The following is a 15202-nucleotide window of genomic DNA, read 5'->3' on the forward strand; positions in this document are numbered from 1 at the left end:
TAAGGATACTGAGGACAGGGATGATCAGCTTGGATCGCTTCAAGCGGGGAAAAAAAGGCTAGACCCTTTGCTTAGGTACCCGATCGAACGGAAGGGATCTCATCTCTTCAGAACATCTGACGAATTGTGAATAATTTTGTGGTAGCTTTATCGGCAACAGAGAAACGCAAGTCACTACTTGAATCACCACAATCCAATACCACATTTGGCCGACAGAGTCATATTTGACGCAATCTCTCATGCTCCACCTCAATTATGTATAGCCTCAGTCAGTCGGGATATAAAGACCAGCACCTGGGCGCTAGTGGGAACCAATGGTTCTTGCTCAACCACGCCAATCCTGTACCTTGCTGCAAGCGGTTAATAGTTCTTGACAACGAAGCAAGGGCCTTAAAATGCTGCGCTGGTAGTCCTACATAGATCTGCCACTCCCTCGAGGAGTAGATTCTCGAAATCGTTGGCATCTGTGAACCGGTAGCAGCGAAACCCTATCTTGTATTTTCCTTGGCAGTGGTTGATATTCCAATGCGATCTGATATCATAACGCCGAAGCAATCCTGTCCACATTTTCTCCGCACTTCGAACAACATCGGACTGTCCACCTTAGGAAAGTGTTACACATAACTTCGATCCCCGATGAAATGGTGGAAATAACAGAGAAAAGTAACTCGGAAACATCCGTCCCTCTCGAGGGCGTATCCCCAGCGGTCCCTATCCAGCAGGCTGAAAACATGTGCTGCCCCAAAGACCCCCATAATTGGCCCGTTTGGAAGAAAAATGTCCAAATTCTAATGGTCGCTTTCCATTCCATGGTGGCGACCTTTATGGCTGCGGGAATCGTCCCAGCATTTGATGCCATGGCTGAAGCGTACGGCGTGACAGTGCCAGAGGCGAGCTATCTAACATCGATCCAAGTCCGTTTTCCCTTTCCACATGCACATCGGAATTGAGACCGAAACGCTGATATATGCCGCAATAGATCCTGGTGTTGGGACTCACGCCATTTCTTTGGAAACCGATTACTTGCATCTACGGTAGATACCACGTATCACTGGTCTCCGTTCTCGGTAGTCTGATCTGCAATATTGGTGGCGCTCGGTGCTCAACGTATGGAGCACAGATGGCGACACGGGTTCTCACTGCCATACTCATCTCACCGCCGATTGGCATCGGGAGCGGTGTCATCACTGAGCTCTGTGAGCCTGAAGAAAGAGCCCAGAAGCTGGGGTGGTGGACACTGATGACGACGCTGGGAACTCCGGCAGGGCCATTTATCATGGGTTTCGTCGCAAAGAATATCGGCTTTGAGTGGATTTACTGGATATACGCCATAATCAACTTCGCGCAGTTCCTCACTTACCTCCTCCTGGGCGAGGAAACGATATACGTCCCCGGGGATGCTGGTGGTGGTAAGGGTGGCCGCACGAGCAAGCTTATCCCTCGCCGAATCAACCCACGCCCTCTGAAACCTCGCGAGTTCATAGAGTGGATCTTCTTGTACCGGTATCCGCGAATTCTGATTCCTACGATTGCCCAGTGTGTTGTCTTTTGCTATGCCAATACAGCCATCATCGTTGAAATGCCCATTGCCTTTGGTAAAAAGTTTCATTTCGACGCGCAGCAGATCGGACTGCAGTATATTGCAGTGATTATAGGGAGCCTTATCGGGGAACAAGTGAGCGGGCCCATGTCAGACTGGTTCATGAAAACATTGAGTAAAAGAAGAGGCCAGTTCCGACCGGCTGATCGCTTATGGCTTTCGTACATCGGGTTCGCAACCGTCATTGCAGGACTCTTGACATGGGGATTTCAACTGGATAATGCCACATCGTGGAACGTCGCCCCCTGCGTTGGCGCGGCGATTGCGAGTTTTGGGAATCAGATCCTGACCACCATTCTCATCTCGTTCGCGGTGGATTGCTACAAGGATCAATCCACCGACATCGGTGTGTTTGTCAACTTCATCCGCCATATCTATGGATTTGTAAGATATATCAAGCCCTTCACATTCTATCACCCGTGAAGCTAATATCGAACCCTAGATCGGTCCGTTCTATTTCCCGCCCATGTTCAAAACGTTGAAATTTGGTGGCGCTGCGGGGGTCATGTGTGCAATCATTGGCGTGTGTGCTTTGGGCCCTATCGTAGCGATGCATGTTGTTTCCAGTCGGAGAAGTCAATGACGGACGGGTGTCAACGAACTGTATTGCACGAACCGGCGATGATTCGCATTAGCAAGAACCTAGACAGAAGACGGAACGTCACAGATGTATCAGGATGCACACCCCGGAAGTAAGCACGGTTTTGTCGTAGAGCAGACGAACAGCGTGAAACGGTTCCCGATATAATTCGCCGGCCAGCCTGTCATAGCATAGAGGATCTTGACCCCTGCCTCAGTGTAAGCTACTCGGCACGCTGTTCAACCAGGACATGTCTTGGAAATCCGGCCAATCAAAGCCTTCCATGAACATAGCATTAATGCCCTCTCCAAGAGACATGTCATTGACCGCATTGGACGCGGTGCTCTGTTGCTGATCACTGGCGGATGGTTCATGGAATAGGGGTCGTTCTGACACCACCCTCTCATAGAGAATTTCTAGAGCCGCTACACATCGACGTGCAGATGTGCTGTAACTCTGGTACTTCCGAAGAATTTCCAAAGCACAATTCCAAGACCTCGTAATTGCACCTTCAGTCACTTCGTCTAGGACTGTGGGACAAAGGTAGCCTGCTATTAAGACTGTGGCAGCCGTGTATACATCTATTGCTTGTTAGTCTGTGCCGAGCGTCGAACACGGACCGCTATTCCAACTCACAAAGAATGTTGTACCACCAAGCTGGAAGAGGGCCTGAAGACCCATCCGCAGGGATGTTCCCATATATCAGTTCGATTACTTCTTGCGCCACCTTGACGCATATAGCTGAGCACTGCCAGGCGATTCGTTGGGGAAATGAGTCGCTGGGGGAAACAAGAGAATCAGGGACCGTGATGTCGCGAGCTGCGCAGTACCTGGACAATATCGGACGAAACAGAAGCATACGGACATGTAGGAATCTGTGAAACGGGAAGTGAGCCACCAGTTCTCACTGTACCGTATAATTTAGGGTACTCAAAGATTGACATGGCCATACCTCGCTCTGAGCACCACACTCTGGTGGTAAAAGACCACGTCCGTAGGGCCCGCTGGTGAATTCCCCCGTAAATGTGACGGAAGGCTTTGGCTCCACTTGGATAGAGCTCGGTCAAGTTCAAAGATCGTTCGCTCACCCTGACTAGTTTCCTTGTTGAAATACAAATCATACATGTCCTCTGGACTCTCGTCGGGGACAGGTTGGTATAAACTCAACAAGATATCGTTCATGATTTCATACAACTCAAGCGACTTGGCATAGAATGCCATCACAGATGGCTGATCAGCTGGTTGTGTGGCTTCGATGCCGGAAGCTGTCGGAATATACTCCTCATCCACTGTGGCGGGCAAAGGCACTGATTCACAGGACGCTTTCGATATCATTGCGGGTCGTCCGAATGTCATGGAGATGACTCTACTCAATGTTAGGCACTGCAGGTCCAATGAATAAAGTCCACCATACCTATCCATCAGCACACATCCGTGCCATATTTTCCGTGCTAGCTGCTGTTCCTGTGGGCTCGGCAGCCGAGCAATAGTCTGCGGAAGATGCAGACCTAAACTCTGGGCATTCCGTATCGCCAGACCGGTAACGATCCAACATTGGTGGGCCGAATCCGTGCTTTGCAGGTACTGCGCCATCAAAAGTAGACATTGAATGAGGGCAGCAGACCCTGTGTCCCAAAGGTTGAACTGGAGAAGATCCTTAGCGCGCGAAAAGAATGCGTCTGCGGATGCCTCTCGCTCCTCCGGGGGTATGAAGTCAGCCAACTGGCAGGCTAGAGCAAATATGACGTTCAATGTACACATGAGCATCGATTCGTCATTTTCGAGTGGTTCACCCGTCCAGACCTTTTCATATTCAGCCCTCAGCCCGATACCATCCACAAGGGGATAGAGAGGAAAGACGAAAGACCAATAAACTCCCATTAGACTATCGGCTGTCTTTCTCGGTGGCAAGACATAGTTCTGAATATTAAAATGTCTTTCCGATGCCGTACTCATGAGCCCTGGAGCATGGGATACTCCTAGAATGGTGTCGGATGTTCGCCGGTGGGGTGAAGTGACCCTTCTGTCCACGGCCATCTTTATCTGATGCATGAAGCTGGCGGCACTAGAGCTGCCAAAGAAGCCTTGCGTCGGGCGCTCCTCTTCGACCGCACCCATCATTGCATTCACACCGTCCGCCCGTTGACGCGTCTGAGCCAGCCCGGATACGTAACCGGCATTTCGTCCGGAAGGGCTTCGATAAGCACTGGCAGACGGGGAGTTGTCGCCTGCACTGGTATTCGCGGGGATACAACTTGATAACCTGTGATAATTATCCGGAACTGAAGATGAAGTGAACTGAGTGGCTACGGGAGCCCCAGATGACGAGACTGGGCTATATGAGAAGGTGGGCTCCTATTAAACTAGTCAGAGCACCACAAATGGATACTCGCCTGCTTGGAACCGTCTTTGTAGGGTGCACGTTTGCTTACTTGACTATGTCCGGAGCTCTCATGTCCCACACTTGCCGGAGTACGAGGCGGCCGTGCGAAAGCTTTGAGACGACTCTCCAAGCTAGTAATATAGCTTCACCCCAGGACGCGTTAGTCTCAATGACCCATAACTCAGATACAACCCCACATGATGAGGGTCGCATACAAGTATCGTCTTGACTTACTTTTTTACATCCAGCTTTTGCTTTCCAGTGTAAACACACTGTACTCCCGGATCTGCTTTTTTCGTACATGGTCCACACACTACGGGAAAGAGGAGATCAGAAGTCAAATCCGGTATCAATCCTGGGACGATTCAACGCATTTGTCGTGTGTTATATTGCTCGAGAATAAACATACCGGGTTGTGCGCCGTCGCACCGGGTCTTCCGAACACGACATTCATCGCAAGCCACGGCTATTTTGCGCCGCTTGTTCGGACGGCCGGCGTCTTTTCCAGTGCCCGGAGGTCTGCCAGGGTCCGGGAGTTTTCCAGTAGTCGAACGATTCATAATGGTGTGATATTGAACACGCCGAATCGACCAGTCATGGATGAAAGGGTGAGTGCCGAAAGGAAGTGCACCCGAAGACGGAACGCGCTCCGGTGTGGTTCCGACCGCGGCCTGAGGCAACTAACGATACAGATATTCTTTTACGCAGCCAAGTCGGATGCAACGAATCCACATCAGGATAACCAATTCAGATAATGACAGCTTGATTAGATTGTAATTATTGACAAGAGAGCGACTCTAGTATGGACATGCAGTCACAAACATAAACTTTCTAGAGTGTACATAATGAGCGAAGCGAATACAATATCTCAAATCATCTGTGCACAAACGACGAACGGGCTAAGGATCCTTGTGCGGCAAAGGATTTAGAACAAGCCATTGCTGAGAACGCAAGGAAGCTGGACGTTGATGGGGATGAGGCCCGACTGTCATACATTAGCATCTTTGGCCATAAGCATATAGTCGGCGGCGCTTACCTGGACGTTGTTGCTCGCGGCATTCTGCTGGCAGCAGCCGATGTTGGTCTTGCATTCTCCGCCGAGGACATTAAGGCCTGCATAACTGGTTAATCATCTGGAATACGAGATATTTGTTGCTGAAAACTCACCCTTGCAAGCGCCACGGGTGCCCCCAACAAGACTAAGGTCATCGAGAAGGCTTCCGAGGCCGCCCTGGAGTAGGCCGCCCAAGAGGCCTTCGCTGCTCTGGCCGGACAAGCTCTGCGTCTGCGATTTGTCCACCGATTCGCAGCAGACGGTCTCATGTTGGTTGGCGCTGCATGTAGTTGCGAACTGATTCTTCTTCTCCTGGATCTGCTGCACCGTCGGGGTGTTACCGCTGCCGGCAACAGCACCAGGAGCATGAGCAGGAGCACCAGGAGCGGCCATGGCGGCGGTGGCGAAGAGGGCAGCGACAGCAAAGAACTTCATTTTGATGGTTGGGTTGGTTGGATGGCTTGGAACAAGTGATTGTATAGGAGTGAGAGTTCAAGAGTGATCCTTTGCTTGATTGGCTGATTGTGTTCGTGATGAAGAACGATTTGGGGAGGGATCCAAGTTCCCTTTTATAACTTTTTGGAACGAGGGCTAGACATATGCCTCCTTCTGCTTTAAGCACCGGTAGTCATGAATATCCTATAGTTCATGTGGCTTACTCCATCTCATTTCGCTCGTAAACCCTTGCATGACTATCAGGGGTCTGGCTGGAGATTTGGGGGGGATCATTGCTGAGTGGTGTTTAGGATGGATTCAGGGGGTGGACGGAGCTCCATAGCTTCAGCCTCCACTCAAATAATTTTAGTTCCGCATATGCAGGAAGCCAATATCCGGATGGACCCTTCTTACACCGCAGAGGGCCTCGCAGGAACACAGTGGGGGCTGGCAAACCTTGGATTGCCTGTGCCGAGATCGCTCAGGAGTGAAATGTGATATATCAGTTCTACACTTTACCACTGTTGATCCTCCTCAGACACGAACATGTCAAGAGCTAAAAAACCTTCACTGGGTACAACGTACGCGAAAATCACCAAGGGATACTCTCTTGTGCCAATAACATGACTGACTTTCCACGAGCCATTTGAAGCTTTTTTTGCGGTAAGGTATCGTCGACTAGAAACTCAAGTCGAGGCCCCGTAGACCGTGCACTGATGACCCCAGTCTGGGGAAAACCATATCTCTAATCATAAACATGGTTTCAATGCACTTGTAGCTAATTTCTTAGACTATTGTTGTGGCTTTGTTATGGTTCAATAAGGGTTGTTGGGGAGAGCTTCTTCATTTCATTACGCCACTTCTATGCAGTAAGTCCAGCCATGAACTTCCGCCTTTTCATGATCATGATAGACAATTCTACCGAAATATAGGCTGCACCCTGATATGGCTGGATCTAGACTTCGAGTTGCATTGCTTTAGCAATAGTCGTTCGAGGCCCATCCTCGAGCCGGGAGATCTCTAGCAATCAGGCCCACCTGGATGTCTATCTAGTTCATTATACTTTGTTGATGTCTCAGTGCCACACTGATCGAAATTTCCATCACACAGTTGAATAGCTCTTCTCAGGTAAGGTGCTTCACTCGAGGGCTAATACACAGTAGAATCTCATGCGTATGTTAATCTGGGATTGCGAATCTGCAGTCAATCTCCCGCATAGGGTGTACGTTATTAGCGGCCGTTCAAAGCACACAGTCCTTTCATTACATTACTTTTTGTTCAGGGCAGAATATGTTACGGAAAGCTAGGTGGTAGTGTAATTGTGTAGAAAGTTGATATTGGTAAGGACCGATTAGTAGGTATCAAACACACTTGACTCAACGTAAGAATGACATTACTTCATTTCTTTGAGCCCTCCTAGTAGGTGTGAGCTTATACCCAAGGTGTATATTAGAGATGGCATATATACTTACAATCATAATTGTCTAGCACATACGACCATAGGGTGTGGAGAACAGGGCTTCCCGTCCGCTCAGCCGTACTTAAGCCACACGCCGGGAGGTTAGTAGTTGGGTGGGTGACCACCAGCGAATCCCTCCTGTTGTATGTTTTTGTATTTTTTATGTTTGGCTAAACTAGAGCTCCTATATCGCCTTGGAGCATCTTTCTTTCTTTACCGAAATTTCCTGCATCGCGGCAGGTTGACGCCAAAGGGGAACACACTTTCGTACTTATGGACCAGACCATCCAAGACAGACACAAAAAAGAACGCACCACGCATACAGAACAGACGAGCTACTTCGCCTTCTCTAATGCCTTGACAACTTCTCCTTGATTCAACCTTCGTGCACACTCGATAGCTGTACGACCATTTGCATCTCTGATACTCTGGTCGGCTCCTTGGCTGATCAAGTAGCAAACTACATCTACTTTATTGAGTTCGGCGGCCTTGTGCAGCAGTGTACCAACACCCGTAAAAAAGAATAGCGCCCAAGAAGGATAGTCCTCGTACATAGCTGAATTGATAGGTGCCCCTTTTTCGATAAGAAGCCCTAACACTTCGATGGCGTCCGTTGGCCGGTCAACTGCATGATGGAGTCACTGGCCCTGTTGAACATTTCCGCCCCGACTGAGCATGCGATGGATGACAGAGATAGGGGCGCTTTCAACAGCAAGGGAGAGTGGCGTGAGATCAATAAGACACCGTCGATTAGGGTCAGCTCCATGATCAAGGAGCAAAGCTGTCATCTCTTCATCTGAAATAGCACAACTGAGCACATGTTATAATGTCATCTCCAGCGAAACTTTGAAGATATAAGGATGACGAGTCTCACCCAAGTACGGGGGGTTTAAGCTCGCTCAACGGCTGGTTGATATCCCACCCGCATTCAAGGAAGGCTTTCAGAGCATCCTTCCCTTTCACCTTTATGGCTTCCAATGCATAGAATGGAGTCATAGGCAAGCCGCGATGAAGAAGCTCTCTGATGAACTGCACATCGTTTCGTTTGACGGATTAGATCATTATCTGATACAAGTCACGTATGTCAAGGGGCTCGGACGAAGAAACTGTTGAATTAAGAATCTCCCGGAATCCCTGGACATCGCCGCGGACACAAAGAGCTTTCATCTTTTCAAAGGTCGCGGGTGGCGTTGGAGTTGGAAGTCGACGGTACTCGCTCGGGCTGATAGGATAGTAATCTGGCGGAGGCGGGACATCCAGAGCGGGTTGTATCAAAAATAATGACAGCAAGGATTAACAATCACATTTCTTTGGGAGCCTCTGCACTCAAAGCACCAGGTGAGGAGGAGGGGGATATTTAAAGGATTTCCAAGTCACCAGACCCCAGAATCAGCGACTCCCATGTTGGACGAAGTACGTACTCCGTACTCCTGAGTCGACCAATTAGGAGCTATGCATAAGAGGCAGCGTGGTTTTGCAACCAAAGCGGTCTTTTGCCGTACGGAACCTCGTACTACGCAGTCTTTCAGAGTAACCCTACACGGGGCCCAAAAGGACGGTTCACCAACACAACAGCTGAGACAATTTAAGGGGGGCTCCTCAAACCACCCATTAGACCCTTTCACACGATGTGTTTTGGAAGAATGCGCGACTCGCTTTGTTGTATACTAATAGGCGGCTGGCTTGGGAAAATTACTGAGCAGCCGCGGATGTTGAAGGTCACTCACTGCCTTAGAGAGGTAGTATGGAGCAACTACTCCTTTGAGACTATAAGTAGCAGGAGAATACTCTGAGGGAATAACGCCTTGATATTTCTGAGCAACATTTGCATTGCGAGTTTCTCATAAAATCTTCTACAATGTCCGGACAGGGGCTCCGCGCGCAACGGGAAGCCACTCGAAAAGGTACAGTCATGGTCCAAATGGGCAATGTCCAATTTGTTTCTTTCCAAGAAGTGAAGGGTATTGGTACTGAGGGCCTCGGATCATGTTCTGTCGTTCTCATAGCATCAGCACATGGTGCTATTCTCGCCCATATCCCACCCCAGCCATTCCCAGACTCACTAGACCCGTTTGCCGGCGATATCAACGTTCGTAGAATGATGGGGAGAGTGGATGCTCTGTACCAACACCACAGAAGTCAATTTCCCTCCGCGGATACGGCTGTCATTTGTGCTTGCTTCAAGGGAGCTATAGCGCTGCCCGATCAAGTGCAGATCATTTTTTCATCGCTTCAAGAAATGGGACTCGACCCGGTCATCAGCACATATCAAGTTCCCGGAAATTGGAGTCTCCCCAGTCAAGGAACAGTGAAGGCAATTAGGGACGACGACCAAACTAAGATATATGTGGAGCATCGTATGATTTTAAGTTCCTGAATTTTCGTCATTTTGTGGGGTTGAAAACCTTTTCCCTTGGATCGTGGATCGGACGGTGAGTGTAACAAACTGGCAATATAACTGTAGGAATACAAATAAAGAGTTGTTTATCTTGGACAGGTATAGCTATTTCACTTCTTGACAATCCGAAACAACTTGTATGTATGTATGTACATTTCAGCTTTCTCTAGCTAAACGAGGGCCCGTATGTGCACGGCCCTTCTGAAAGAGCAAATCTGGTGGCTGGCAGGGTTACAAGATATGGTTTATCGTTAGATACACCGTGCTCTTATGTGATGCTGTGCCCAATATCCCGCCGTAGCCTTCATTCGTCGTTCTAAGCGATTGCATCAATGTTGCCTAAATTTAGCATCCCCGGAAGAAATACCGTACACCAAGGCTGATTGTCCCCATTGGGTGTGGGCACTAAGTTGACCACCGACATACAATAACTTTGGTATGCTTTGGCCATTCTTGTAAACCCGTCAAATAGAGGTGAGATTCTACTTATACTGTAGACAATGATCATGTTGTATGCACTGGTAGTATGGTGGAGATATATATTCTGGATCTTTCTGTAAAACCTGCCCCCCCGCTCACATAGTATGACATCTTATCTCTGGAACATTTGGACAGTCTTATCTTTGTTCGTTCGGATGTCAAGGTCCCATTAGTATAGCAGTTACTTCTTCATGCTATGGATCTATGTCCCTGACAAATGCAGCCATTGTAAACTGGAATAAGGAGTATATCACACTGGCATCTAGACAGGATTGTAAGTTGATAGACACCTACGTACTACCGAAATATATATATCAAAACCAGCTATATATAAACTCAACCAACATCAAACGCTCACTCAACGAAACATGCAGGCTACCCTCAGATACAAACAGTTTATTATATATAGTATGGCCGCATCCATGGGAATATAATACTTTCTAATAGAATAGAGCACTTTGTTTCCATCTCCAGTTTCTTCATAGGCTCTGGCTGATCGTCACACTGGAATACGATCCGCAGGTCACCTTCCCAACAGGGTGCTATCACAACAGCTTAAAGTCCATCTACATCTTATCTAGCATAATCTATACACGCCGTAGAATAAGTGTATATGATCCGTATATCCGATCAGTAGAGATCATCCCGTATAGGTGACCGCGAAGACATGACCCGCCTTCCGAATAGCCGGAAGAGTTGCCGTACCCACCCAGGTCTCTAAGGACAGTGCGGATGCCTACACTGCCTTTGATGATAAAATCCGTATACTAACGAAATTGAAGACACTCAAATTTGGAATGACCGTGGTCACCTGAGCTGCCTTGGACATAGGGGGCAGGAGCTCAGAACAGGATAAAGATTTTACGAATCTGGTATTCCAAGTGACATATGACATGTCTAAAAATAATAGATGTACCCCCTATGCAACGCATAGCTATGGAGAAATATTGAAGAAGGATAACACACTATTCTCGCCCACTACGTAGGAATACTTAACCTAAGGAGACGCCATATTAGACCATGGTAACAAGGGCCTCACCGCTACTGCCCCTTCAAGAATATATCAATTCTAGCACAGGATTCTCCAATATGTAATGAGTCCGAAAACCAATACTCTCGATCAAAGATACATCTCATCAGGTGATCAAGCCACAGCCCTAAACTACCAGAAGATGTATCAGAATCCTCAATCCCCAAACAGCAACGCTCAGACCCAGCCCCCAAAGAGCAGAAACGCCATAAATAAGGATGGTCTCTGCATTACCAACCTAGAATCCCCACACAAAGGTTTTGCCGAAGCCTTACTGGTGGTAGTTTGGTCCGCCCAATTTCCTGCAACTTTCTGTAGTGACCACTCAAAGGTCCACTGCCTTCAAAAGGCAATGAAGCGGTCGATCGCTTGGGTTGTTCTAGGTGAGGGAAATATTTTTTTAAGGACTGTTGATGTACTGTGTCGTATCCAGGTGGTTCGATTGGTTCGACGTTCTCTCCTGCAGCAGTATTATAGGCTTGAGCATTACAGGAGAAAAAGTGAACCTCACGCTTTGGGTTAACACGGTGAAGTCTACTGGGAAAACCGGATCTTGGGGCGTGGAGAAAAAAAAAAAAAAAAAACTAAAAAAAACCGGTTGGGGGAAGTGAGGGACATGGGCGAACTACCCCTTGCATATCGGCTATCGAGCGGTGGTTCCTGCGTGCAAGAAGGCTGCATTGAAAATTCAAAAGCCGAAGACATAGTGATGTACAGAGTTCACTTATTTAATTTTTATTTATTTACGGGATTCGAATTTTTATTTCCTGTTCTGACAAATTTCTCCAAAAAATGACTAGAAACCACGTGCGCTGAAATTCTACCGTGTATTGATATCTAGCCTGCAAAATCTCAACCCCAACTCCAGTGAAAGGACAACATGAACCATGAAATATGTATGATGTACGACATCAATCCTAGACGAGCTTAAAAAAATACATCACCAGCTGAAAGACTCCTCGATGTACCGGACCCCTTGATAACCTTGCCGCATTGTTTGGTACACCGCAGTTCTAACTTCGTCAGCCATAGCAGGGGGACCGCACATCAAGACTGCAGCCGAGCAATCACTGAGTTGCGCTTCATGAGCGTGGCCTAGAACAAGAGCTTGCAGATCGGGTCGCCCATGACCAACCTCGATAGCCTTCCCCGAAAGCTCTTCGCACAGCGTTGAGCATTCGTCCAAGCCACCTGCTGCAGTGGCTGAGGTCACATAAAATGACGCCCGGAAATCATCTCGAGCGAGGGCTGAACTTAGCTCTCGAGTGGCAACTTCTCGGACGAATGCCTCCTGTCGACTCGTCCAGACCAGGTGAATATTTCGGATGCGCGTCGGACTTTCCACTTCATCTGTGGCACACCTTGCCAGATGGTCTTGGATATACGGTACCGCTGCGGCGATGCCTGTCCCGCCTGCGATTAATAGGATTGATTCGTATTCCCACAGGGGGAACTGTTCTCCATAGGGGCCTTCCAAAAGGATCGTTGTATCTAAAGTCCGACCGTGAGATTTTATGCACTGTTGTCGGAGATGGCGCGTCCAGCCGTCAAAAGGTCTGATCCAGAAGACTAGTCGCAGTATCTGGGACTTATCGAGCGATGGTGCATCTTCTGGGGGAGTTCGTGAGCCGGACGAACTATCGGATAGTAGAGGGACCTGCGTCACGTCTACGGTGTCATCTCCCTTCGCAAGTAGAGGCGTTGGTGTTTGGGATGTGGGAGGCCCTGTTTCGTAAGACCATGCTCCGAGAGTAAACGGATGGTTTTCCCAGCCCGTAAGCCGGAATGGCTGGTAAAGATAATAGTATTGCCCCGGCGTAGGTTGGAGTCGGCTGGATCCGGGAATGACCTCGAGTCGAATGACATCGGAGGCCTCGTCATAGGTTGCTGAGCTGCGCGTGTACTGGATGCTTTTGCCAACATTGGTGCGAACATGGAGGTTATAGTAGACGAGTCGGACCACGCGTAGCAGTCTGTCCGCGGCCCAAAAGCCGACAGCAGGCCATAGCCATATCCAGTACTCATAGTCTTCAAAAATGATAGTATGGCTGCCACACGCATTTGTCAGGATGAGCAATGGGGGCAACGGAAAGCAGAATGACATACTAGAAGCAACCGACCAACGCCGCGACCGAGAAAAGAATATGTAAAACGAGGAATGTCTCGTAGGTCCTTCGGCGGAACCAGTCGATGGCGAAGGGGCATAATAAGATCATTGCAACCATGCCCTACGTCAACATTAGTTCAGTGATCCGGGTCGTTGCAACGATGCACCTACTATTGTTCCCCAGATGAGGTACGGCTTCCGAACAAGCTTCTTCCACGGATTACCATCTATATCCATGATTCTAGTGAATGAAGTAAAACATTATCATAACCAATGACTTACTTTGCATAAACAATACCACATAAAGTAGCGTGTGGACTACCGCCTGAATGGTTGCGATCCAGGCAATATGCCGGTGAAACAGGTTGAACGTGGCGAAGCTCCAACCCGTCGCCCAGATGAAGACATTATTGCGACCTGCAAAAAGCCAGATGAGAGGAATATTGGCGAATGAAAGGATTCCGGTGCGGTCCGCGATATAGCGCAGAAGCTGGGCGGAGATTTGAGGCCAGCTTCATCAACTGTTAGTATGACCTCGAGCAGAATATTCTGGTCAACGCACTATATATTCTCGGGAAAGAGCTGGTAGCTCACAGAGGACAGGACCGCGCTGAGTACCCAAAAAAGAACAACAAGGATTGCTTCTATGCGAGTGGGAAATGTCCACCAGAGTAGATATCGACCTCCCGATGGCAAAGGACTGGAAGTAATGATATAGGTCTGTATCCAGTGGTATATAGTGATAAAGGGTGTATATAGGGTGCGTGAGAGTACGGATCGGTTGCCATTTACGCGAATGCGCTTCGACAGTAGTATATGCTGAATTAATCGGTGAAAGACTCCGATTGAGAGAATGACTGCCCAGAAGAGATATCCGGCAAGGCTGTTGATGTTCAGTTAGCTACGGTGGGGATTCGGACGAGAGGATTATTCCTACCCATAGGCAGAATGAGTCCAGACTTCAAATTCCCAAGTATTCTGTCAAGCTGTGGTATTAGTTCGAGATTCGCGACGTTGCTGCCGAGAAACCTACGATTGTTCGGAATGTGCGATGATAAAACGATGCCGAGAGAAGAACCGGGTAATCAACTGGCCCCGACCCAGGAATTTCACCATAGTCAACTTTCCTCATTTGATTGATAGCATCCTCGGTCAAATTGGCGGCCAGAGCGTCTCGTGGTATCAGATCAACATGGCCGAACTGTAGACAGGAGGATTGGAGCTGGGCGAAACCTGCCGTTCGCTCAGATGCATCGCAGTATACATCAGCGGCAGCGTAGATGGAGGTAACCGTCCAGGGATTTTGACATCGTGATCCCCAGAATCCTCGTGCGGCTTCAGGGGATGTGGCAAACGGAATATATCCACACGCTGTGTACACCGCCGTCACACAGCGCTCGTTGACAGGGGAGACCTTGCTGTAGGTGAACGCCGTATGTAGTACCAACAACACCCAGACTTGGAGTAGCATGGCTATGTTAGAGATACGAAATGCGCAAGAGACGGAGGATCACAAAAAGAGACGTTAAAAGTAGCGGGGCATATGACTGATCCTCCTAGCGTGATCTGGCCAGCCAAGCCATACGAAGGGATTTTTGGACCCACAGGAGAAAATGCATGAGTCGGCTTGAATGGGGAGTGCGAGGAGCAGAGAACATGGGGAGATCGGGATGTGT

General features: G+C 48.7%; 5 protein-coding genes across 5 annotated transcripts; 1 reads left to right on the forward strand and 4 right to left on the reverse strand.

The window, feature by feature from the left end:
• The first annotated feature begins 259 nt into the window (after nt 1-259).
• BDV37DRAFT_293495 (major facilitator superfamily domain-containing protein) lies at nt 260-2309 on the forward strand. The gene is made up of 2 exons (XM_032089429.1): nt 260-914; nt 980-2309. The coding sequence occupies exons 1-2, from the start codon at nt 642-644 to the stop codon at nt 2021-2023; spliced, it is 1317 nt and encodes a 438-aa protein (XP_031942126.1). The 5' UTR covers nt 260-641; the 3' UTR covers nt 2024-2309.
• An 84-nt stretch (nt 2310-2393) lies between these two features.
• Nucleotides 2394-5123, reverse strand: BDV37DRAFT_282345 (transcription factor domain-containing protein; the record flags this gene model as incomplete). Its single annotated transcript, XM_032087020.1, has 7 exons — nt 2394-2761; nt 2817-3055; nt 3133-3546; nt 3595-4535; nt 4613-4706; nt 4798-4918; nt 4973-5123. The coding sequence occupies 7 exons, from the start codon at nt 5121-5123 to the stop codon at nt 2394-2396; spliced, it is 2328 nt and encodes a 775-aa protein (XP_031942127.1).
• Nucleotides 5124-5488: 365 nt separating this feature from the next.
• Nucleotides 5489-6052, reverse strand: BDV37DRAFT_282346 (uncharacterized protein; the record flags this gene model as incomplete). The annotated part of the gene is made up of 3 exons (XM_032087021.1): nt 5489-5548; nt 5600-5676; nt 5731-6052. The coding sequence occupies 3 exons, from the start codon at nt 6050-6052 to the stop codon at nt 5489-5491; spliced, it is 459 nt and encodes a 152-aa protein (XP_031942128.1).
• Nucleotides 6053-7846: 1794 nt separating this feature from the next.
• On the reverse strand, nt 7847-9342 carry BDV37DRAFT_271055 (ankyrin repeat domain-containing protein; the record flags this gene model as incomplete). The annotated part of the gene is made up of 5 exons (XM_032084659.1): nt 7847-8136; nt 8182-8321; nt 8386-8532; nt 8584-8749; nt 9300-9342. The coding sequence occupies 5 exons, from the start codon at nt 9340-9342 to the stop codon at nt 7847-7849; spliced, it is 786 nt and encodes a 261-aa protein (XP_031942129.1).
• A 3000-nt stretch (nt 9343-12342) lies between these two features.
• Nucleotides 12343-15097, reverse strand: BDV37DRAFT_246387 (ferric reductase family protein). The gene is made up of 7 exons (XM_032081756.1): nt 14560-15097; nt 14464-14504; nt 14089-14409; nt 13809-14038; nt 13698-13753; nt 13526-13647; nt 12343-13467 (listed from the first exon to the last, which is right to left on the reverse strand). The coding sequence occupies exons 1-7, from the start codon at nt 14995-14997 to the stop codon at nt 12360-12362; spliced, it is 2316 nt and encodes a 771-aa protein (XP_031942130.1). The 5' UTR covers nt 14998-15097; the 3' UTR covers nt 12343-12359.
• Between the last annotated feature and the right edge of the window lie 105 nt (nt 15098-15202).

Source organism: Aspergillus pseudonomiae (assembly GCF_009193645.1).
Source record: "Aspergillus pseudonomiae strain CBS 119388 unplaced genomic scaffold BDV37scaffold_27, whole genome shotgun sequence".
NCBI classification, from domain to species: Eukaryota; Fungi; Ascomycota; class Eurotiomycetes; order Eurotiales; family Aspergillaceae; genus Aspergillus; species Aspergillus pseudonomiae.

What these genes read in the sequence shown, in the direction of transcription:
- BDV37DRAFT_293495 (XM_032089429.1), top strand. Translation starts at nt 642, where the DNA reads ATGGTGGAAATAACAGAGAAAAGTAACTCGGAAACATCCGTCCCTCTC. An exon ending in GCTATCTAACATCGATCCAA is followed by an intron (nt 915 to 979) that starts GTCCGTTTTCCC and finishes ATGCCGCAATAG; the next exon opens with ATCCTGGTGTTGGGACTCAC.
- BDV37DRAFT_246387 (XM_032081756.1), bottom strand. Translation starts at nt 14,997, where the DNA reads ATGCTACTCCAAGTCTGGGTGTTGTTGGTACTACATACGGCGTTCACC. An exon ending in TGTGGTATTGTTTATGCAAA is followed by an intron (nt 13,754 to 13,808) that starts GTAAGTCATTGG and finishes TCATGGATATAG; the next exon opens with ATGGTAATCCGTGGAAGAAG. An exon ending in ACCTCATCTGGGGAACAATA is followed by an intron (nt 13,648 to 13,697) that starts GTAGGTGCATCG and finishes ATGTTGACGTAG; the next exon opens with GGCATGGTTGCAATGATCTT.